The sequence below is a fragment of the Pelophylax lessonae genome, assembly GCF_965119305.1.
Source record: "Pelophylax lessonae genome assembly, chromosome: 1".
Classification (NCBI taxonomy): Eukaryota; Metazoa; Chordata; class Amphibia; order Anura; family Ranidae; genus Pelophylax; species Pelophylax lessonae.
This window is the reverse complement of record NC_138768.1, coordinates 227,442,639-227,465,913: the sequence shown is the minus strand read 5'-3', so window position 1 is coordinate 227,465,913 and position 23,275 is coordinate 227,442,639. Positions and strand designations below refer to the sequence as shown.

The 23,275-nt window shown below is 44.1% G+C and overlaps 1 protein-coding gene across 1 annotated transcript in view; it reads right to left on the bottom strand.

Annotated features, from left to right (window-relative positions):
* The window catches only part of ANAPC7 (anaphase promoting complex subunit 7), an 88,361-nt gene that overhangs the window by 14,489 nt on the left and 50,597 nt on the right, over nt 1–23,275 (bottom strand). Inside the window, exons 7-8 of the mRNA XM_082243152.1 lie at nt 16,952–17,069; nt 4,513–4,709 (exon numbers count right to left, since the gene is read on the bottom strand). Of these exons, the coding sequence (XP_082099278.1) occupies nt 4,513–4,709; nt 16,952–17,069 (315 nt within the window). The remainder of the gene's footprint in view (nt 1–4,512; nt 4,710–16,951; nt 17,070–23,275) is intronic.

Here is a 23,275-nt window from a genome sequence, read left to right as displayed (position 1 = left end):
CAAATATATTTCTGACAAAGGTGATGAGGAATATCGTACTATACAACAGGTTTCCTGTTAGTAATGAGCTTGGCAGAAAGCCTCCAGCTAGTAATTTGAAACATCTGAGCAGAGAAGGGAGGGGAAACGCATAACTATATATACAGGATTATTTTTATGTTTCCAGACGAACAGCTTAAAGAGAGATTGTCATTCATGGCAATGTGAGTCTCCCTAAAACCCACCCCCAAACCACTTATACTCTCCTTCACCATGCTCCCTGCTGCTATACGCCACTACAGCTGCCATCAAAGATGGATATGAGGGTTGGAGGGTATGTATGATGGATATGCATTCTTTCTTAATGCAGTGGGACTGATCAAAGAATAACAGGGCATTTAGCTCTATTTTCAAATACAGGACTCCTGGGCTAGTGAGCCTGTCTTCCCTATGGAATCTGCTATTTGCCTGAGTCTATTAAAGTTCAGCAAGTCACATGGAAAGGAAAATGTAGAACTTCTCCGGAAAAGAAGAATTTAGGATTTTGCATTACCACTTGCCAACCGGGTCAATTCTGACATTTCTCTCATATATGTAAAAATCTGTGTTTTTTTTTTTTGCTAGAAAATTACTTAGAACCCCAAACATTACATATATTTTTTTTTTAGCAGAGACCCTAGGGAATTAATGGCAGTCGTTGCAATTTTTTATGTCACAGGGTATTTACGCAGCGATTTTTCAAACGCATTAAAAAAACAAAAAAAAAAAAAAAAAACACTTTCATAATTAAAAAAAAAAAAAGAAATAAAAAAAAAAAAAAAAAAAAAAACAACGTTTACCCCATTTTTTTGTATAATGTCAAAGATGATGTTACGCCTGAGTAAATAGATACCCAACATGTCACGCTTTAAAATTGAGCACGCTTGTTAAAATTTTTGCAGGTTACCAGTTTAGAGTTACAGAGGAAGTGTTGTGCTAAAACTATTGCTCTCGCTCTAATGTTTGCGGCGATACCTTACATGTGTAGTTTGAACGCCATTTACATATGCAGGCGTGACCTACTTTTTTTTTTCTTGATTGTTTATTTTATTTTTACACTTTCCCTTACATTTTTTTTTTGATCACTTTACTCCTATTACAAGGAATGTAAACATTCATTTCAATAGGAATAGGGCATGACGAGTCCTCTTTAGGGATAAATCTGGGGTCTATAAGTCCCCACATATCTCCTCTATGCTGGAAAGCCTGAGATGAAAAAAAAAAAAAAAAAATCGATCTCTAGCAAAAAAAAAAAAAGTCAGTGTTTACATCTTCTGGTGCCGAAAGTGACGTCATGACGTCACTTCTGGCCTCCGAGGGTCATAGAGATGGCTGGGCACATCTGGTCCACGGCCAGCTCTATGGTAAATTTCCATCGGTTTTCATCTCCGGTTCTCCGAACGCACAGGAGAGACTGGAGTGACACCGGAGGGACGCCTGTAACAGCATTTAAGCAGCTAAAGAGATGCTATGATGGCTTTTACATTGCAGGGAATTGTTGGCTGGAAAAAAAATGATATCTGAATGATGCCTGCAGCCATCATTCAGATATCTCCACTTAAAGTCCAGGATATCATATAACAGCCTACGGTCGGCAAGTGGTAAAGTTAAATAAACACATTGCAAAACAGGTTGTTGAATTCCAGGCAGTTGTGTTAAATCAGACAGTTTAAAGAGTCAGTTCGCCTCTTCAGAAGAAAAAAATAAAAATAAAAAGGTGAACTGACACCCTACACCCTTCCGGGTGCTTGCTGTACTCCCCTCCATGGGTGATGAGCTGTCAGTGGCATAGCAGCCGGTGTGACAGTCTGGGTGTTTGAAACCCCTGCACTTTTTCCCTTTCTGTCTGTAGGGCTTCTGGGATAGATCAGAGTGATTTTGATTGTTTAGCGCAAACATGTGGCTACTTTGACCAATTGGAATCGCTCTGATCCATTCTGGAAGCCCTACCTAAAGGGGAAGAAGAGCAGGAATTCAAATTCAGACTGCTACACAGGCTACGTGGGCACCGACAGCTAATCACCCACAGAATTAGATGCAGCAATGACCGAAAGGGGGGCGGGTGGGGGCATGGTGTTAGCTCACCTTTTCATTTTTTTTTTTTTGTGAAGGAGGTGGAAATACACTTTAAATATAATAAAGAAAAACATACATTTCACCATTATAGTGCACCCAGATCCTGTAAGATTAAAAAAATAATAAAATTTTCAAAATGTATTTCTGTACTCTGTGTCCCCAATTTTTCCTACATACACCCACACACTGCCTTGACAAGACAATCCTGTAATGTCTGATAAAGACAGAGCTAGACCAGGTGGAAAATCTGCTCACTGGTGGTACCAGACCTCTCAGCTAAGGAAGTTTAAAGAGAAAGGGTGGATTGGGCTATAATCTTGACTGGAAACCTCTGGTCGTTTAGGGAGCAGTCTAAATTTAGCTGTGATCTAATAACTCTGGATAATTCTATGCACTACAAGATACATCTTTTTACGTCTAACGAAGCAAACACCTCTTCCGTTTTTTTGCCTGTGTGTCAGCAGAGGAAGCTCAAGGTTGATAGGCCTTTCACATTTTAAAAAGGTAGATGGCCCTGGTAATTCTCTTCCTACATTTAAAGCAGCAGTAAACCCATCGATTTAACAGTTTCAAAAAACAGTTACATTCCCGTTGGAACATTGGTTGTTGGAACATTGGTTGTGTTCTCAACCAAGGTGTCAAACCATCCCTCACAGTTCTATTAACCCCCACCACAGCGGAAAATTACAGTGACAGGGGAGAGTGGGAGCGTTGGCGGAGGAGGATTTCACCTAACAGAGAAGGCATCAGCACAAGGGAGACATCCTACGGACTGTAAGTTAAGTGCCTTTTGCTGATTTTTCTGTTTTTATTTTGGCTACATTTCAGCTTTAATAACGATATTCTTTATAGTCTAGACCTAGATTAGGGTCTTCCAAGCCTTTATAAAATCGATCTTGTACGGACTTAGGAGACTGCAACCTCTAGGTATGTGGCATAGATTACCATTAGCAACTTTGGGTCATTTTTCTCAGCACAGGATGAGTGCTCTTTACTCTGTCGTCGTAGAGAGATTCCTCTCCTTCTTCCCATTCAGAGTCTGAATTAGAAGAAATTAGAGCCTTATGCACTACCACTGAAGCTTAAAACACTTGTTTGCATGGCTGTGTTGGTGTGGTCTGCAAAGGCTGCCTAAAATCATCGAACACTAATTTGAATGACTGAAAAGTCAAAGACATATCATCTTTAAAAGTACCCTAAGAAATCATTAAAGTGGTTGTAAACCCTTCCATTTACCTCCACATAGAGGTGAAACAAATCCTCCTACATAACTCCAGAAATTTTAAAGCTGGTCTAAGAGTTCAGAAAAAGGGCATGGAGAGCTGAAATTACACTCTACAGAGCTCAGTGAGAGCTCTGACAGCTGATTGGAGGGAAGAGGCACACCCACCCCTCTTCACACAGTACACAGGAACAGAGCTTAGGCTGTCAATCAGTGGGAGATCCCTCCCGTCACCTTTTTTCTCTTGGTGTCAGGAAAACTGGTCAGAAGCGATTCATGCAGATAGCAGAGGAATGAATCAGCAGATAGAAATGACACCTCGTGCTCTTAATTGAGACAATTACACACTATAGAAGCATAGGCTTTGTTCATATTCCAGGTCTGAGGTTTACAACCACTTTAAATAAAGGAGAGATTTTCAACATCTGCATTACAAATGGTTTACTCTAGGAAGATGATAATGACATACTTCAAGACAAATCTAGATAGAAAGGATGCCAGCATTCACCAAATGTCAATTCCTGAGCATCTTCTTGGAATCAGGGGGAAAAAAAACCCCACAACAAACAAGGAGCTGGAATAACTTTTGCCTGCAGCTGATGCAGGCAAAACAAGAACTGAGGGATGGAGCTTCTGGGGAGCGTTTGCCAACTCTGTGCTTTATATTTTTGTAGGTGAGCAGAGTCCATCTCTCTAGCAACCTTCCTGAAGAATGACTTTGTAAAACTGACAGTATTTACAAATGTGCACCTGTACCAACTCATACATGTATTATGTATACGTTTCCCTCCTTTACACCACTGGGGCACAACTTTCAGCTTGAGGGTCAAAATGTGGTCCTTTGGAACTTGAAGTGCATCCCTTTACAGACCCCAGAAGTTGGAGCACTGCCTTGCAAATAGGCTGTAATGACTGATCTCCTACAGTCTCATGTAACATGCCTCCAGTCTCCTGCGGCAGGTTTCCAGTTTGCAATAACACCTGTCTGCCGCTAGATCAGATCTTTAAAAAAGTCTGCAGTCTGGCCATTATTTAAGCTTTCCTGAGCGTTTATAAAAAAGGTGGCAGAGCTGAAATTACACTCTGCGAGCATTACATAAAGTACACTGTATATTATGTGGGGTTCCTTCACGTTTCAGAAACCGTATTTGAGGCCTTCTATACCTCAAAAATGATAAACAATGCTCAACACACACCTTCACAGCAGTCCAAACGACATGGAGCCAGTCTGATTGCTTCTCGGAAATGAATGATCGCCTCTTGCACTCTGCCCATATTCCTCAGTGCTGCCCCCTTCAGTAACAGAGCCTGAACACTGTTACTGTTCAGCTGTATTGCTTTTGCACCCAAATACAAGGCCCTGGAGTGTCGCTTAGTGTAAAAGCTGTGACACCTAAAATAAAAGATGGATGGAAGATAGACAAAGTAAATACAGTAATCACGTTAGGCAGTGTACAAAATAAAAAAGCAGCTTGAGATGCAATATTTTCTTTCAATCTGGAGCAGCAGTTGGGCTTTATACCAGTAGAATACACAATGTTATAGTCAAATGTAAGTCAATGGTCTGACAAACTGTGAAAAACAATTCCAATACATTTCCACCCCCCTTTCCCCCACAGGACTCAAAGCACAAACTGTATATACAGATGACAAAGAGACTTTAAAAATTCCAATTTCTCAAGATTTGGTAGAACATAGGACAACATTATTCGTTTGAGTAACATGCTACCAGTTTCTTGTCATACAGAATAATCTGCTGTTCCCTGTTCCCCAGATCCTTCAGCTGAGGCAGCCTAGGTCAGGTGGTCTCTACCTATCAAACATTATTATAGAATGGGTCGTTATCGCTTAAAAATGGGAGAAGAGGATTAAATAAGTCTCCCAATATACAGTACATAGATGATCACAATTACAAATACATGTTTTTGCTTCTATTTTGTTTTTGTAATACATTTACATACAATCAGTTTTGCAAAAGCATTTTTTTTTTTTTTCATTTTAACCACTTCCCGCCCGCCCTATAGGCAAATGACGGCGGGAATGTGGTTGAGTTATCCTGACCGGACGTCATATGACGGCGGCAGGATAACTCCGCTCTGGGCGCCCCCCGGGGGCGCGCAGAGCGGCGATCGGTGATGCGAGGTGTCAGTCTGACACCCTGCATCTCCGATCTCGGTAAAGAGCCTCTGACGGAGGCTCTTTACCATGTGATCAGCCGTGTCCAATCACGGCTGGTCACATAGTAAATAGGAACAGCCGTTGATCGGCTTTCCTTAGTTCGTGCCTGACAGGCACGAGTAAAGGAGCGCCGATCGGCGGCTCCCCTGACAGGGGGGGGGTCGGCACTGGTAATCAGATCATTGATTACCAGTGCAGACCCTCGGGGGGGGGATGCCACTAGATCCACCAGGGATGCCCACTATGACCCCAGGGATGCCCACTATGACCCCAGGGATGCCCACTATGGCCACCAGGGATGGCAATCAGGGCTCAGGGAGCCCCCCATTGCCCACCCCATCAGTGCTGCCCACCAGTGCCCTCCCTATCAGTGCTGCCCACAAGTGCCCATCATTTCCATCCTTAAGTGTCGCCCACCAGTGCCCATTATTGCCCACCGGTGCCGCCTATTAGTGCCCATCAGTGCCGCCCGTCAGTGCCGATCAGTGCCGCCCATCAGTGCCGCCTATCAGTGCCCATTAGTGCCCGTCAGTGCCACCTATCAGTGCCCGTCAGTGCCACCTATCAGTGCCCATCAATGCCGCCTATCAGTGCCCAGCAGTGCCGCCTATCAGTGCCCAGCAGTGCCGCCTATCAGTGCCCACCAATGCTGCATATCAGTGCTACCTATCAGTGCCACATATCAGTGCCGCATATCAGTGCCGCATATCAGTGCCGCCTATCAGTGCCGCCTATCAGTGCCACCCCATCAGTGCCACCCCATCAGTGCCACCCCATCAGTGCCTGTCAGTGCAGTCTCATCAGTGCTCATCAGTGCAGGAAAAAAATTATTTATTTACAAAATTGTATAACATAAACAAAATTTTTTTTTTTTTTTTTTTAAACTTTTCGGTCTTTTTTTATTTGTTTAGCAAAAAGTAAAAATCGCACAGATGATCAAATACCACCGAAAGAAAGCTCTATTTGTGGGGGGAAAATTACATAAATTTGGTGTAGGTACAGTGTTGCATGACCGCGCAATTGTCATTCAAAATGCAACAGCGCTAAAAGGGGAAAATTGGCCTGGGCGGGAAGGGAGGGAAGTGCCCTGTATTAAAGTGGTTAAAAGTCTTTTTTTTTTTAAATTGAGAAACTTTAGTAGGGTATTGCATGGTGTATAAAATAGAAGCTGAAGGCTGAGTTCTTGCAAAATGCAATAAATCTACAGGGTTGACAATGTGTTTTAGCTATATACCTCATTGAGTGGACATTCTGATAAAAAAAAAAATGCTAGTGCGTGTATTCACTAATATGTAAGCTGTCTACAATAAAAATGTATTTCCAGTGTGGCTGCCAGTTTTAACCTACCCTTTTTCACTATTGAGTGGGCAGAGACAAAAAGAAGAGGATTTCAGCAGGTTTGCAACCAACAATTATTTTTATCATGGATTCGTTGGCCGATTGGGTCGATAAATTGGATAAAAAGCTAAAAAAAAATAAAAAAATAAAGTGTGGTATATAATTTAGTTATGAAGAGTTAAAAAAAAAAAAAAAAAAACTATTTATTTCTAATTATCCATATGCAGTGGTAAATATAAATAACCAGCTATATGGTTGGGGAACAAATGATCTAATCCACTCTGAGAATAACAGAAGAGATATACAGTATATAATATTAGAGGTTTAATCTGGAAAATCTCATCAGACTGATCAAAATTGTTTTTCAAAGAAAATAAATAAGACTAGGGTGAATAAGCGTACATTGTTTACTCCCAGGAGAAGAGGGGAACTGGGAGCATCAGATATATTCAAATATTTGTATGCAGCACAATTAGCCCAGCTAGCCAAATTCCATTCTAATTATTCCCACACTATTTGGATGCAGGTGGAGGCACATGCAATTCCAGACCAATTATTTTTCCACATCCTATGGTTATCGCCTAAGGAACGGCCCCCTATTTAATATCCAGCACTATTCCTTTCCTTGTAAACTTGAGATAGACTAGACTATCGAAGTCTCATAAATTCAAATCTCAGCATACTCCTCTAGCCCCCATTTTTAACAAAAGGGAATTCACCTGGCCTCATCCCCAGAGCATTTGATTGGTGGACCAACAAATGTTTTTTTGAGCATAGCAGATTTTTGTGACCATAGAAGAATATCTCGGAATTCAGATATAGTGACTATGTCCCCCATTGAATATTTATGTCAGAAAAGTGATAAGATAAAAGGCCATATTTCTTAAATTTATATAGTTCTGTTAAACAGAAGAATCAGTCAAGAAACATTATAAAAAGAGGTGGGAGGTAGATCTTCAGGAGATTCTTGAGCTGGATGAATGGCACTCCATAGCTTAGGAGGCATCAAGGTCTCTGGTAAATACTTCAATCATTGAAGTGAATTATAAAGTGCTTCTGAGATGGTACACGGTACCAGCTAGGCTACATATATAATGGGAGCGTCCCTCTTATGTTTACGTGGCTGTGGACAAGAAGGGATGATGTACCACATACGGTGGCAATGCCCTAAAGTAAGGCGTTATTGGCTTAGGGTATATCATTTTATTTACACTCTCACCCGAGTAAACCTGGCCAAATCCTCAAAACAGGCTATGCGGGGTGTAAGGTGGAGACAGCCTCAAGACCCCAGAGACAACCCAAACTTTATATTTGCCTCATCAAAAATTATAATAGCAAAATCTTGGAAATCACCAGTCTTGGCATTTGAACAGCTCAAGCATAAGGCTCTCCTGGATTATGATTAATGAACACGTCAGTGATCCTAAAATGATACAATGAAGATTTTCGAGAAAGTATGGGAACCATGGGTCAGATACCTAACTGGTGATCCTCGATCCATAACTAAATTAGTTCCAGGACAATGGGATTCAGAGTGCGAGGTTTTATTCTACTTTGTCCCCTCAATCTTTACCCTTTCTTAATCTTTAAAATCAACCTTTCTCGGGTCTTCCCGACTGTCCTGTATAAACCTAGACAAGGAAATATCCAAATAAACACTGAACACAGTTTATCAAGCGATGTGTGGGGAGGGGTTGTTGGTCTCCTCCTGGAGGGATGGGCCCCCTCCGGTGGATGTAAGATTATGGTCAGGCGCACATCCAGTCTGTGAGGGGTTGTGGGCCGCCCATGGGGTTGGAGACACAACACATGATTGTATAGTTTTTTTTTTTTTTTATTGTATAATGAGCATGAGATGTGCCTTATTCATGGGACATCATGAATTTACACAATTTTTGGGGATAGCCCATAAAGCTAGCATGATTAATATTTTGAGAAGACTTATTTTCTTAACAAAAAGGAGATAAAAGGAAAGAAAAAAAAAAAAAGAATAAGAAAAAGAAAAAAAAAAAAAAGAAAAAAAAGGAAGAAAAACTCCTTGTAATGAGTTGGTGGAGTCCATCAGGCATTCCCCATATAGGGCAGATCTCTTGAAATCGAACCAGCAGGCCCATATTTCTGCGTGAATCTGAGATTTACCTTTGAATTGATATGTCAATTCTTCCAGAGAACAGAGGGATTCCACACCCCGTATCCATTGGGACATAGGGGGGGTTTCTGGGTGGCCCCAGCATGCGAGAACGAGAGCCTTAGCTGCATTCAGAAGATGTGGGATAATAGAACGCTTATATTGGCTGGCTGCTTCGTGAGAGCAATGGAATTGTATCCGCCAGGGGTCCTCAGGTATGTGAATACCAGTCATTTGGTGTGTATAAAACAGGATCCGTTTCCAGTAGGTTTGGATAAGTGGACACGACCACCAGATGTGGGCGTGAGAGACTGAGTGGCCACAGTTTCTCCAGCACATAGGGGATTGAGAAGGAAACATCGAGTCTAGTTTGACTGGTGTATAGTGCCATCTGGTTAAGAGTATGTAGTCGACTTATGTAGCTCTAGTGGAGAATGAAGACAGGAGCAGAATTTTATCCTTCTGGTTATCGGTTAGCATAGAGCCACGCTCCTCCTCCCACCTGTGGAGAAAGGCCGGGTAAGTTGAATCTTGGGGAGCGATCAACAGAGGTTCTTTCCGGTGAAGAAGTGATTTGATTGGGGTTAAAATATTTTAAATCACGAACTGGCCTCGGTAGGGTCCGGATAATTGTGCATATCTCCATGTGTCCATAAAAGGAACAGGTTCCGAGTCCAAAATAGCATTTAGGGGTTTTACCCTTTGGTCGTGTATCACGTGATGCAGTAGTAAGCGCCCATCCTTTTTCCAGAGTTTGAATCCAGGGTCCATGGAACCAGGAAGAAAGAAGTTATGGTCTAGCAGTGGCATCAAAGGAGAGTTATAGTCCCATGAAAGACGTGTATGCACAGAATTCCAGATGTTCAAGGTAGAAATCATAAGAGGTGAGGTTGTAGCAGCCAAATTTCTAGATGATCTCAGGAGCCAGGGAATAATTGCTAAATCAGTAGCACTTAAGGCAGATTCTAAACCCACCCAAAGTTTGGCATCACTCACACCTTTCCAATCAGAGATCCTGGACTGGCTATTGCATGGTAGTACGCTTTAAGATTTGGAAGAGCCAGTCCTCCAAGAGATTTGGGTCTAAACAGCACAGTCCTGGAGACTCTCGGTTTCCTACCTTTTCATATAAAACGAGAAATTATGGCTTGCAATATGGAGAGGAACTGCGTAGTAGCACCCATAGGTAGCATCTGGATTAGGAATAGGATACGTGGGAGCACACTCATCTTTACAATGCTTATCTTACCAAACCACGAGTGTGAGTTAGATGACCACTTGTTCATATCAGATTTAAAGTTATTTAGTAAAGGCACATAATTGTGTGTGAATAACTAAGGGGGTAAGGTGGATGCCTAAGTATTTTATACTGCCCTTTTGCCAGCAAAAAGGGAAGGCAGGCTTCAAATTTCGGGAGATAGAGCTTGAGATGTTGATTTTAAGGATCTCCGATTTTGAAAGGTTAATTTTAAAATTGGAGAGAGTGATAGGTTGAGAGTTCCGCCATAAGGTTATGTCGTCCGCATACGCGGCATATTTAGGAGTCGTGGGGCCTATATTTACACCATGGATGTTGACATTATTTCTGAAGGGTTCTAAGGCTAAGGCAAAAACAATGGGAGAAAGCGGACAGCCTTGTCTAGTACCATTATGAAGTGTGAATGATTCACTAAGTATGCTATTAACAGGAATTCGGGCCGACGGATTGGAATAAAGAGAGGAGATACAAGCTAACAGTCTGGGTCCTAGTCATAAGAAACAAAGGGTTGTCAACAAATATTCTCAGTCCACCCTGTCAAATGCCTTTTCGGCATCAGTGGATAGGTGGAGGGTGGGCTGGGATTGGGATCAAACCCAGTGAATGAGGGAAATAGTGCGAAGGGCGTCGTCCCTTGCTTCCCTGCCATTCACAAAACCGGTCTGGTCAGTGGTGATCCATTTGGGGATAAGGGGCATTAATCTGGTGGCCCTTACTTTGGTAAATAATTTTACGTCTACATTGAGAAGGGAGATAAGGGGGTAACTAGTGCAACACGATGGGTCATTACCGGTTTTGGGTATTACCGAAATGTGGGCTGAAAGCGATTTTGGGCGAAGGCTGTCTTGTGTGTTAATAGAGTTAGCATAAGCCATCGGGTGAGGTAATAATAGGTCACTAAATGTCTTGTAATAGAGGACCATGTAGCCGTCAGGACCAGGAGCTTTCTCCAGAAACATTGATTGCAAAGCCACACGGAATTCTTCTATTGTGAATTCAGACACTAACTTCCCAAGAAGACTCCTGGGCAATCTTGGCAGATCAGCCTGTTTAAGATAGTCACAAATGCGTTTACGTTTGTCGCCAATGGGAAATGCGTTGAGGTCTCCCTGTACATTGTAGAGTTGGGCATAGAACTCTCTAAAGGTTTTAGCAATCTGCGGGGAGGAGTAAGCCAGCTCAAGTGATTGCCTTAATTTTAGGTATAAATGAGGCCATCTTTTTAGCTTGGATAGATCGGTCACGTAGCCTGACGGGTTTATCCCCCCACTCATAAAATTTCTGATAGACAACATGTGTGCGTCTTTAAAGATCCAGATCAACAAAGTTCTAAGTTCCTCCCTCTTTCGCGTAAGTTCCTCCAGGAGGGAGCCATGCAAGGACAGCTTATGCGCCTTTTCCAAATCAGTAACTTGTCTAATAGCAGTGTTTAAAAGTTGTCTATATTCCCTCTTCCTCCGTGCACCAGTCTCGATCAAACTCCCTCTCATTGTGGCTTTATGGACCGCCCACAGCAATGCGGGGCCCGTGTCCACAGAGCAGTTATCTTGAAAATAATGCTTTAAAGTAGTGGATAATTTTTCCACTTCCACGGCATCAGAGAGAAGAGAGTCGTTTAGTTTCCAGGTATTGACGCGAGGAGGTAGAAAAGGGAAGGATAATGTTAAAGACACTGGCACATGATCAGATAGGGTCGCTACTCCTATAGAGGCCGTGCGCAGAAGAGGGAGATGGTGATGGCTAAGGAAAAGACAGGGTTCATACACATTTTTACCAATAAAATTCCATGACTTCAAGTAATGTTTCATGAAATGTCTATGTAACTATTGTAATTTAACTAATATTATCAATTATATCCGAATATACTGGAGAAAGAAAAAGATTTGATGGGTGCTCCTACTTGGGGATAAAGCTTCAGTTCAGGCAGTCATGATGGATAAGGTGCAGCCGGACCGGTATGGATAGCACAGATGCACAAATACGGCGCTTACATCAAGGGCAGCTCTTTGTTAGGCCAAAGCAACAGTCCCACAAACAGGCAGAAAAGAGAGAAAGGTGCCACTCAGTGTAGCAGATGTAAATCATTTTATTGACACATATTAAAAAAACTTACATGGAGGAAAGCGTCTATCTTCATAGCTCTGCGTCCTTCCGGGTTCGCAGCGTTTCCATCCCTGAGGCTGGCCAGCAGCCGGGAGATGACACTAGGGGAGAACCAATCAGGGGACTCCGTCAGAACGAGGCAGCGGCGAAGCGCATACCTCACTGGAGGGCCGCACGAACGTGATGATGCGGGGGGTAACCGGTTTCGGAATATGCGCGAACCGCTCCTTCTTCAGACCCTTGAAGAAGGAGTGGCTCACGCATGCTCCGAAACCGGTTACCCCCCGCGTCATCACGTTCGTGCGGCCCTCCAGTGAGGTATGCACTTGCTGTTGCCTCGATCTGTCTCAAGTCCCCTGATTGGTTCTCCCCTAGTGTCATCTCCCGGCTGCTGGCCATCCTCAGGGATGGAAACACCGCAGACCCAGAAGGACGCTACATCTGCTACACTGAGTGGCGCCTTTCTCTCTTTTCTGCATGTTCGAATATACAGTGATTGTGAAACAAATTTCCATGACTTTTCCAAAACTTTGGGGGTTAAATTATTTTCCAAAACTTTTCCAGGCCTGGAAATTGCCATTTTAAAATCCCATGACTTTTCCAGGTTTTTCATGACAGTACGAACCCTGAAAAGGAGTATCTATTCTCCAGTAAGAATTGTGAGTTCTCGAGAAGTAAGAGTAGTCTTTGGACTTGGGATGGAGCAATCTCCAGACATCCATCATCTGCATATCTTGGAGTCTCTTTTTAATAAAAGAAAGGCGTTTATAGGGAATGGAGGTGCGGCCCTGAGAGGTGTCTAAAATTGGGTCCACGGGCATATTGATGTCGCCCACTAGGATGACAACGCCTTTTGCGAATTCTGCGAGTTTGAAAAGTATTTGTGAGAGGAAGGCGGTTGCTTAACATTAGGACTGTATAGGTTTGCCAAAGTACATTGGGTGTGGCCTATGAAGCCTCTAAGGAACAAATATCTGCCATTATCTTCTGACAATCTATCTTCCAGATGGAAAGGCGTACTTCTACTGAACCCGATGGCCACTCCTTTGGCCTTGTTGGTATCAGAGAGACTAGAATACCATACAGGGAAGGAGGGTGAAAAAAATGTTAGTGTTAGTGCGGTAGGTTAAATGCGTTTCCTGTAAGACAGCTATACTGTAGAGCAGTTTGCTCTTTTCAGCTCTAAGGACTGGGTGACGCTTAGCCGCAAAATTTAGGCCCCTGACATTATAGAAAAAAATGTTTAGAGTCGCCATCAAGTCTTTGCAGAGAACAACCAGTAAAACAACCACCACCAGCTATGATTCAAGGGGTTAAACAGGAAAAAGGGAAGATAAGGAAAGAGAAAAAAAAAAAAAGGATGAAGGGGAAAGAAAAAGGTGTAAGACGCAGTAAAAGAACACGTAGGAGTCTTTTGAGAGAGAAGTCAACAATACATATTGTCATGGCGTGTACCCTGTGGGGGAGAGGGGACCAAACAGCACAACCAGCACGCGTCAACCTGCAGTGCGGGGAAAACAGAGGGCTACTTAATCACATCAACCCCAGAAGGAGGGGGGCGTAGAGCCACAATAAAATAAGCATAATTGGCCAAGTACTCAGAAACTGTGGCCTAAACACAACAGTAACAGGTAAAGTATAGTGCCAGTCATGCCAAACTCCAGCCCGGGACATGGGCAAAATTGAAATGCTAATGCCTGGTATAAACCTCAGGGAAATCTGAAACCAGATAGAGGATTAGGAGTCTCATCAGCAGTTTCTTGCTGTTGATCCGGATGTAGAGCTACGCTTCTTCTTTGAGGGGGATGTTTGCCAGCTGGCTTCTAAAAAGGGAAGACAGGACAGGGATGTTTTAATGCCAACCAGGAAGGGCCACAGCAGACATGTTGAGGTCGCGACAAAAAGAAGGGAGATCCTCCGGGAAGCTCAGGGTGGACGAGCAGCCGTTTTTTGTGGCGATGGGGCACGCCGGGAATCCCCATCTATAGGTAGCTCCGTCAGATTGTAGTTAATCAAGTAAGGGCCTTAGGGCTCTCCTGCGTTCCAGCGTGTCTTTAGATAAATCCGGATAGTTATGTAGGGTCGCACCATCAAAGTCTATAGAGGGGGTGCCCCTCAATTTAGACATAATAGCGTTTTTATCTTCAAATAGTGGAGTCGGCACACGACATCTCTAGGGATTTCGGAAGCAATGTTACGGGGCCTTATAGCCCGATGGACCCTGTCAAATCTTAAAGAGTCAGTCACCTGCTTACCCAGGATGGAGTGTTAAATGCCTCCAATCGTGGTCTCCAGGTCCTCATCCCTAGTGGCCTCAGGCAGCCCCCGTATCCGTAAGTTATTGCGACGGTTCATATTTTCCAAATCCTCTCGTTTGTAGAGGGTACTGCCGTGTGCGACCGCCAATTTTATGACCGTTTTCTGGAGCTCTTAAATGGCTTCTCCCTGTGAGTCTTGGTGTTTCTCAGTGTCCTCAATTCTATGTAATAGATGGGACATATCAGCTCTAACTGCGGTCAGTTCCTTTTTAATGGATTTCTCCAGGCCCCTGAACATACCTGCGATTTCTGTCTTCAGGCTACCAATTTCTGTCTTCAGGCTACCAATGAGTGAGCACATGTCAGACCCTGCTGGTGAGATTGGGTCCCATCCGCTGTCAGAGCAGTAGGAAGAGGCCGGGGAGCTATCTCGTGGCAAGGCCGCAGGCGCAGGGGAGGAGCCGGCTACTCTGGATGACCGGAGTAGGCCGCCGGGATCTCCACGGCCTTCCAGCTCGACGGCCAGGAATTTTTTAATGAAGCCTGTGGACTGCGGGTTTGCTGCAGACTTCCTCCTTGATCTCCTACTGGCCATAGAGCGGTGTCCCAGGGTTTGGGAAGGCATCTCGGGCTGATGAATGTCGTGCGTGTCATCCAGAGCTCTGCCTAGACAAGTCCGCTCTCCAGCATGCGGAATCCACGCCCAATTGGATTTTGTTTTTAAACAAAACTTGTCATACTTATATGCTCTATGGAATGGTTTTGCACAGAGCTGCCCTGATCTTCCTCTTCTGGGGTCCCCCCCGCTGATGCTTCCGGCTCACCCTGCCTACAGAATGCTCCTATAACCATCCTACTCAAGCAGGCTTGATCCCTAGCCGCACTACCACACAGTGCGTCTCAGTCCCAGCCCCTGTTCCCTCCTCACAGATTGTAATTGACAGTAAAAGTCATAGGGTCCCGCTGCTCCATCAGAGTCCTGTGAAGAGGGAGAGAGCAATGTTGCTGCTCCCAGGAACAGCACTAGATCCGAAAATTTAGGAACAGGATAGCATACGGGGGGGGGGGGGCTAGCTGGTCATAGGGGCCATTTTTTACCTTAGAGTGGTTGTAAACCCCATTCAGGAAATTTGACCTTGGCACATATCTGTAGTGTTTACTTATCTCTCTCAAAAACCCTAAGTCTCATGTCTTTTTCTGCTGCTTGGTTCCTCTGTTATCAGTATGAGAAGTTCTCTGACACAAGAGATAAATGCAGCTGGAAATTTTTGTTGGGGAATGGACTTAGAGACAGATAAGCAGAGAGCTTGTCTATCCACAGCACAGCTCTGCAAGTTTCTTCCTTCCTCTGCCTATGTGGAGGGGGTGTACCTTTCCTCCAATCAGCTCACACACACTGTATGTCTTGGCTCCCCTTCAACTGCTGAAGCAGGAAGAACAATTTGTAACACTTGCACAATCTAAAGAACGTAGAAAAAGAAAGGCGGCAGATATACATGTAAAACTTATGTAGGGAGATTTGTTTCATCCTTGTGTATCATCTGAAGCTGTTCACTTCACTAGGTATATGTGAATGTTTACATCCACTTTCATGTATAAAATGTATTAAATGTAAAAAAGAACTTCTTCCTTTAGAATAATTTTAAATGAGTTTCTTCTATTGCCTGGAACTACATGTCCCACAAGGCATTGCTCCTCATACATACAGTTCTCAGGCACTTACTGACATGTATTGACGGTGTACTGAGCTTTATGTGTGCTGCACTGTGTATACTGACATGTATGAACAGTGTTCAGAACTGCATGTGTGCTGCACTGTATTTCCTGATATGTAAACAAATCATGCATTCTGTATGCAGGCCAACTAAATCAATAATGAAAAATAGTTGACAATTTTTCTAATCAATTATGAAATCGATCATTTTGATAGTTTCAGCCCTAAATCTCAGTTTTTTAAATAACAATTGAGGGGAAGTTTGCGATCATGGAGAATAGTCCAAACACTGAGGCACTATGCACATCTGTGCATTGTGGCAATGCGCAGTAAAACATGTTGTACCGCAATGTGCGATAAACACTTCTGTGTTTTGCAGTGTCACTTCGTTTGAATGGGAACCCAATACAATTGCGTTGTAGTGCACCACAATGCTCAGGTGCCAGCGATTTACTTTATTTCGAGGATCCTTTGTATATAATCATCTGGAAAGTCACAATCATCACATGGCTAAGAATACTCAGAAGAAACCAGCAATATGAAGTGCTGCATTTTAATCTCCATATTTCATGTAATACCAGCAGATTTCAGAGTCTCAAGCAGAGTAGTTGCGTCTGAGCAATGCTTATCTGGAGCACAGAATGCACATTGTACTTACCCGGACACCACCCATGGCTCTGCATGCTGATCAGATATGTTGAATAATCGGCAGCCAAGATTCTCTACATCCTCCAGCCGCCCTTCTCGAGCTAGTAGATAACCATAAATATCCATTCCTGGGAACAAGGAGGGAGACCAGACTTATTCATAGGTTTCAAAAGCAAAAGATTTAATTTTTTTTTTAAAAACAAGAAAAGCCTAGATGTAAAGCCTAAATTTGTAACGAATTTCATAGCTGCAGCAATTTGATCCCCATTACCCCTGCAATTCAGAAAGAAAACTCAATTTACCTTAAATATTCAGAATCCAAATCAGCATCTAAGGCTCCATGTACACGGGACGTTAGAAAAAACGTCCTGCAAAGCTATTTCTGACGCCGGGAAAAAGCAGCTGTTAAACGTGCTTTCAGTAGCTTTTTCCATTTGCGTTATTGCACGTTTGGCCACGTTGCTTTTAGCAGCGTTTTTCTGCCTCCATTCAAAATCAATGGTTCCCTATGGGAGCCTATTGATTTGAATGGAAGTCGCACCGCAAGTCAGATCCGACTTGCGGCGCGACCTGCACTGTGAGAATCTTGAGGGGGAACTCCACGCCAAAAATGGGAAAAAAACTGCTTGGGGGTCCCCCCCAAGTTCCAAACCAGGCCCTTCAGGTCCGGTATGGAATTTGAGGGTAGCCCCACGCCGAAAAACGGCGTGGGGTCCCCCCCAAAATACATACCAGACCCTTATCCGAGCATGCAGCCCGGCAGGCCAGGAAAGGGGAGGGGACGAGCGAGCGACCCCACCTCCCCTGGACCACACCAGGCCACATGCCCTCAACATGGGGGGGGTGTTGGTGCTTTGGGGCAGGGGGAGCTCTGCACCCCCCACCTCAAAGCACCTTGCCCCCATGTTGATGAGGACAAGGGCCTCATCCCCACAACCCTGGCCGGTGGTTGTGGGGGTCTGCGGGCAGGGGGCTCATCGGAATCTGGAAGCCCCCTTTAACAAGGGGGCCCCCCAGATCCCGGACCCCCTCCCTATGTGAATGGGTATTGGGTACACTGTACCCCTACTCATTCACCACATAAAAGGCAGTGTATGGAAAGAACGACAGGAGACGTTTTGTAAAGTTTATTAAAAATCTTCATCCGGCTCTTCTTGTCTTCTCCTCTCCGGGGTCTTCTGCTCTTTTGCTGTCCGCTCTTCTTGCGTTCTCCTCTCCGGGGTCTTCTGCTCTTTTGCTGTCAGCTCTTCTGCTGTCCTCTCTTCTTTTCTTCTCCTCTCCTGTCTTCTGCTCTTTTGCTGTCGGCTCCTCTTCTTCCTCCGGTCCTCCTCCGACGACGTCTCCGGTGATTATGCCGGTCTCCGGTCTCTGCAGCTTATTATATAGCCATTAGGGGCGTGGCCCCGATGACATCATTGGGAGGCCCCGCCCCCTCATGTCACAGATGCCGTCATCTGTGACACGAGGGGGCGGGCCTCTCGATGACGTCATCGGGGGCCACGCCCCTAATGGCTATATAATAAGCTGCAGAGACCGGAGAGCGGCATAATCACCGGAGACGTCGTCGGAGGAGGACCAGAGGAAGAAGAAGAGCCGACAGCAAAAGAGCAGAAGACTGGAGAGGAGAAGAAAAGAAGAGAGGACAGCAGAAGACCCCGGAGAGGAGAACACAAGAAGAGCGGACAGCAAAAGAGCAGAAGACCCCGGAGAGGAGAACACAAGAAGAGCGGACAGCAAAAGAGCAGAAGACCCCGGAGAGGAGAAGACAAGAAGAGCAGGATGAAGATTTTTAATAAACTTTCCAAAAACGTCTCCTGTCGTTATTTCCATACACTGCCTTTTATGTGGTGAATGAGTAGGGGTACAGTGTACCCCATACCCATTCACATAGGGAGGGGGTCCGGGATCTGGGGGGCCCCCTTGTTAAAGGGGGCTTCCAGATTCCGATGAGCCCCCTGCCCGCAGACCCCCACAACCACCGGCCAGGGTTGTGGGGATGAGGCCCTTGTCCTCATCAACATGGGGGCAAGGTGCTTTGAGGTGGGGGGTGCAGAGCTCCCCCTGCACCAAAGCACCAACACCCCCCCATGTTGAGGGCATGTGGCCTGGTGTGGTCCAGGGGGGGTGGGGCCGCTCGCTCATCCCCTCCCCTTTCCTGGCCCGCCGGGCTGCATGCTCGGATAAGGGTCTGGTATGTATTTTGGGGGGACCCCACGCCGTTTTTTCGGCGTGGGGCTACCCTCAAATTCCATACCGGACCCGAAGGGCCTGGTTTGGAACTTGGGGGGGACCCCCAAGCAGTTTTTTTCCCATTTTTGGCGTGGAGTTCCCCCTCAAGATTCTCACAGTGCAGATCGCGCCGCAAGTTGGATCCGACTTGCGGTGCGACTTCCATTCAAATCAATAGGCTCCCATAGGGAATCATTGATTTTTGAATGGAAGAAAAAAAACTTATAACGTGGCTGAACGTAGGTTCATCACGTTCAGTCACGTTTAGTCACGTTCGGCCGCGTTTCTGCGTTTGAAACGCCGGGAAACACACGTTCGAACGCAAATAATTGCGTTCTAAAAAAAGTCCCTGAACGCAACTGCCTGCAAATGACTGTAAACGACCATGTGTACATGGACAGATAAGATAACATGGAGCTGCGTTCAGGGGCTTCTGAAAAAAACGCCCAACTGCTCCTAAACGGCCATTTCCAGCGTCCCGTGTACATGGACCCTAACAGGGTTAGGGTGGCGTGTATGCAAATATATTGCAGTTTACCATTCCTGAGATAACGCAGCTGCATTGGTTTTCACTTTTCAGAACATTTTCAGCAAGTACAGAAAAGAACTATTGATTTTGACAGAAATGTTGAGTCCTTGTAATTTTCTGTGAACTGCAAACAATCTTAGCTTTCTTCTGTAGACTACTAATCTTATTCTAAGTACTCCCCATACCCAAGTGGGACTGAGCTGGACTGGTGCAGCTCAGAATTGTAAGTTCTTAATAAACTAACCAACCAGACACATGCAGCTATTTTGTCTAATGTCAACATAAAGGGAGCAGCCTATTCATAAAATTACAATTCAGTAAACAAACCATTAAAGTAGACCTAAAGGCAAAACTTTTTTTTTCATTTTTGGAGGGTTATAAGCCCTGACAGGGTTTTTTTTTGCCATTTTGTGTCCCATATTTAAAACAGGAAGTAGGAGAAAATCCCTCCAAAGTGAGGGGATCCCTGGTTGTCACCAAAACTAGTGTACCCATTGGAAGATTTCTCCTCCGCTCCTGTTCTGGTGACAACTCAAAATTGGGTTTGGGTTGGATTTTCTTTTACCTTCTTTAATAAACTGTAAATGGAATCACTAGAGAGGGTGAATCTCACTAACAGGGAAAAAAACAGAAGTTTCTCACACAGAGTGATAGATTTCAAGAAATTTCTTTATCTTATTTAGACGATTATGAATTACAGCTAGTGCACTCCCACAATTCTGCATCTCAGAAAATTAGATTATAGAAGACCAATAAAAAAAAAAAAAAAAAAAAAAGGATTTTTAATACAGAAATGTCGGCTTACTGAAAAGTATGTCCATGCATAGTATAGTATACACTCAATACTTGGTCGGGGCTCCTTTTGCAAAATTTACTGCATCATTGCGATGTGGCAGCCTGTGGCACTGCTGAGGTCTTATGGAATCCCAGGTTTCTTTGATAGCGGCTTTCAGTTCCTCTGCATTGTTGGGTCTAGGTTCTCTAGGAGGTTTAGGTCAGGTGAGTTTCCTGGCCAATCAAGCACAGTGATACCATGATCATTAAACCAGGTATTGGTACTTTTGGCAGTGTGGACAGGAGCCAAGTCCTGCTGGCAAATTAAATCTGCATCTCCATAAAGCTGGTCAGCAGAGGGAAGCATGAAATGCTCTAGAATTTTCTGGTAGAGGGCTGTGCTGACTTGATAAAACACAGTGGACCAACACCAGCAGATGACATGGCTCCCCAAATCATCACAGACCGTGGATAATATTGCATTTCATTTAGAAATCAAGGTCCCAGAGTCTGGAGGAAGAGTGGAGAGGCACAGAATCCAAGTTGCATGAGGTCCAGTGTGAAGTTTCCACAGTCAGTGATGATTTGAGGAGCCATGTCACCTGCTGGTATATACACACACACACACACACACACACACACACACACACACACACACACATACTGCAGACAGTTTTTATTGCAAACTGGAAACCTGCCGCATGAGACTGTAGGAGATCAGTCATTACAGCCTATTTGCAAGGCAGTGCTCCAACGTCTGGGGTCTGTAAAGGGATGCACTTCAAGTTCCAAAGGACCACATTTTGACCCTCAAGCTGAAGGTTGGGCCCCAGTGGTGTAAAGGAGAGAAATTATATATATACAGTGGGTACGGAAAGTATTCAGACCCCCTTAAATTTTTCACTCTTTGTTATATTGCAGCCATTTGCTAAAATCATTTAAGTTCATTCGTCTTCCTCATGAATGTACACATAGCACCCCATACTGACAGAAAAACACAGAATTGTTGACATTGTTGCAGATTTTTAAAAAAAGAAAAACTGAAATATCACATGGTCCTAAGTATTCAGACCCTTTGCTCAGTATTTAGTAGAAGCCCCCTTTTGATCTAATACAGCCAGGATTCTTTTTGGGAAAGATGCAACAAGTCTTTCACACCTGGATTTGGGGATCCTCTGCCATTCCTCCTTGCAGATCCTCTCCAGTTCTGTCAGGTTGGATGGTAAACGTTGGTGGACAGCCATTTTTAGGTCTCTCCAGAGATGCTCAATTGGGTTTAAGTCAGGGCTCTGGCTGGGCCATTCAAGAACAGTCACGGAGTTGTTGTGAAGCCACTCCTTCGTTATTTTAGCTGTGTGCTTAGGGTCATTGTCTTGTTGGAAGGTAAACCTTCGGCCCAGTCTGAGGTCCAGAGCACTCTGGAGAAGGTTTTTGTCCAGGATATCCCTGTACTTGGCCGCATTCATCTTTCCCTCGATTGCAACCAGTCGTCCTGTCCCTGCAGCTGAAAAACACCCCCACAGCATGATGCTGCCACCACCATGCTTCACTGTTGGGACTGTATTGGACAGGTGATGAGCAGTGCCTGGTTTTCTCCACACATACCACTTAGAATTAAGGCCAAAAAGTTCTATTTTGGTCTCATCAGACCAGAGAATCTTATTTCTCACCATCTTGGAGTCCTTCAGGTGTTTTTTTAGCAAACTCCATGCGGGCTTTCATGTGTCTTACACTGAGGAGAGGCTTCCGTCGGGCCACTCTGCCATAAAGCCCCGACTGGTGGAAGGCTGCAGTGATGGTTGACTTTCTACAACTTTCTCCCATCTCCTGACTGCATCTCTGGAGCTCAGCCACAGTGATCTTTGGGTTCTTCTTTACCTCTCTCACCAAGGCTCTTCTCCCCCGATAGCTCAGTTTGGCCGGACGGCCAGCTCTAGGAAGGGTTCTGGTCGTCCCAAACGTCTTCCATTTGAGGATTATGGAGGCCACTGTGCTCTTAGGAACCTTAAGTGCAGCAGAAATCTTTTTGTAACCTTGGCCAGATCTGTGCCTTGCCACAATTCTGTCTCTGAGCTCTTCAGGCAGTTCCTTTGACCTCATGATTATCATTTTCTCTGACATGCATTGTGATCTGGAAGGTCTTATATAGACAGGTGTGTGTGGCTTTCCTAATAAAGTCCAATCAGTATAATCAAACACAGCTGGACTCAAATGAAGGTGTAGAACCATCTCAAGGATGATCAGAAGAAATGGAAAGCACCTGAGTTAAATATAGGAGTGTCACAGAAAAGGGTCTGAATACTTAGGACCATGTGATATTTCAGTTTTTCTTTTTTAATAAATCTGCAACAATGTCAACAATTCTGTGTTTTTCTGTCAGTATGGGGTGCTATGTGTACATTCATGAGGAAGAAGAATGAACTTAAATGATTTTAGCAAATGGCTGCAATATAACAAAGAGTGAAAAATGTAAGGGGGTCTGAATACTTTCCGTACCCACTGTGTATGTATATATATATATATATATATATATATATATATATATATATATATATATATATATATATATATATATACACACACACACACATACATATATACAGGGAGTGCAGAATTATTAGGCAAATGAGTATTTTTGAGGATTAATTTTATTATTGAACGACAACCATGTTCTCAATGAACCCAAAAAACTAATTAATATCAAAGCTATTGATATTGACTATTTTTGGAAGTAGTTTTTAGTTTGTTTTTCGTTTTAGCTATTTTAGGGGGATATCTGTGTGCGCAGGTGACTATTACTGT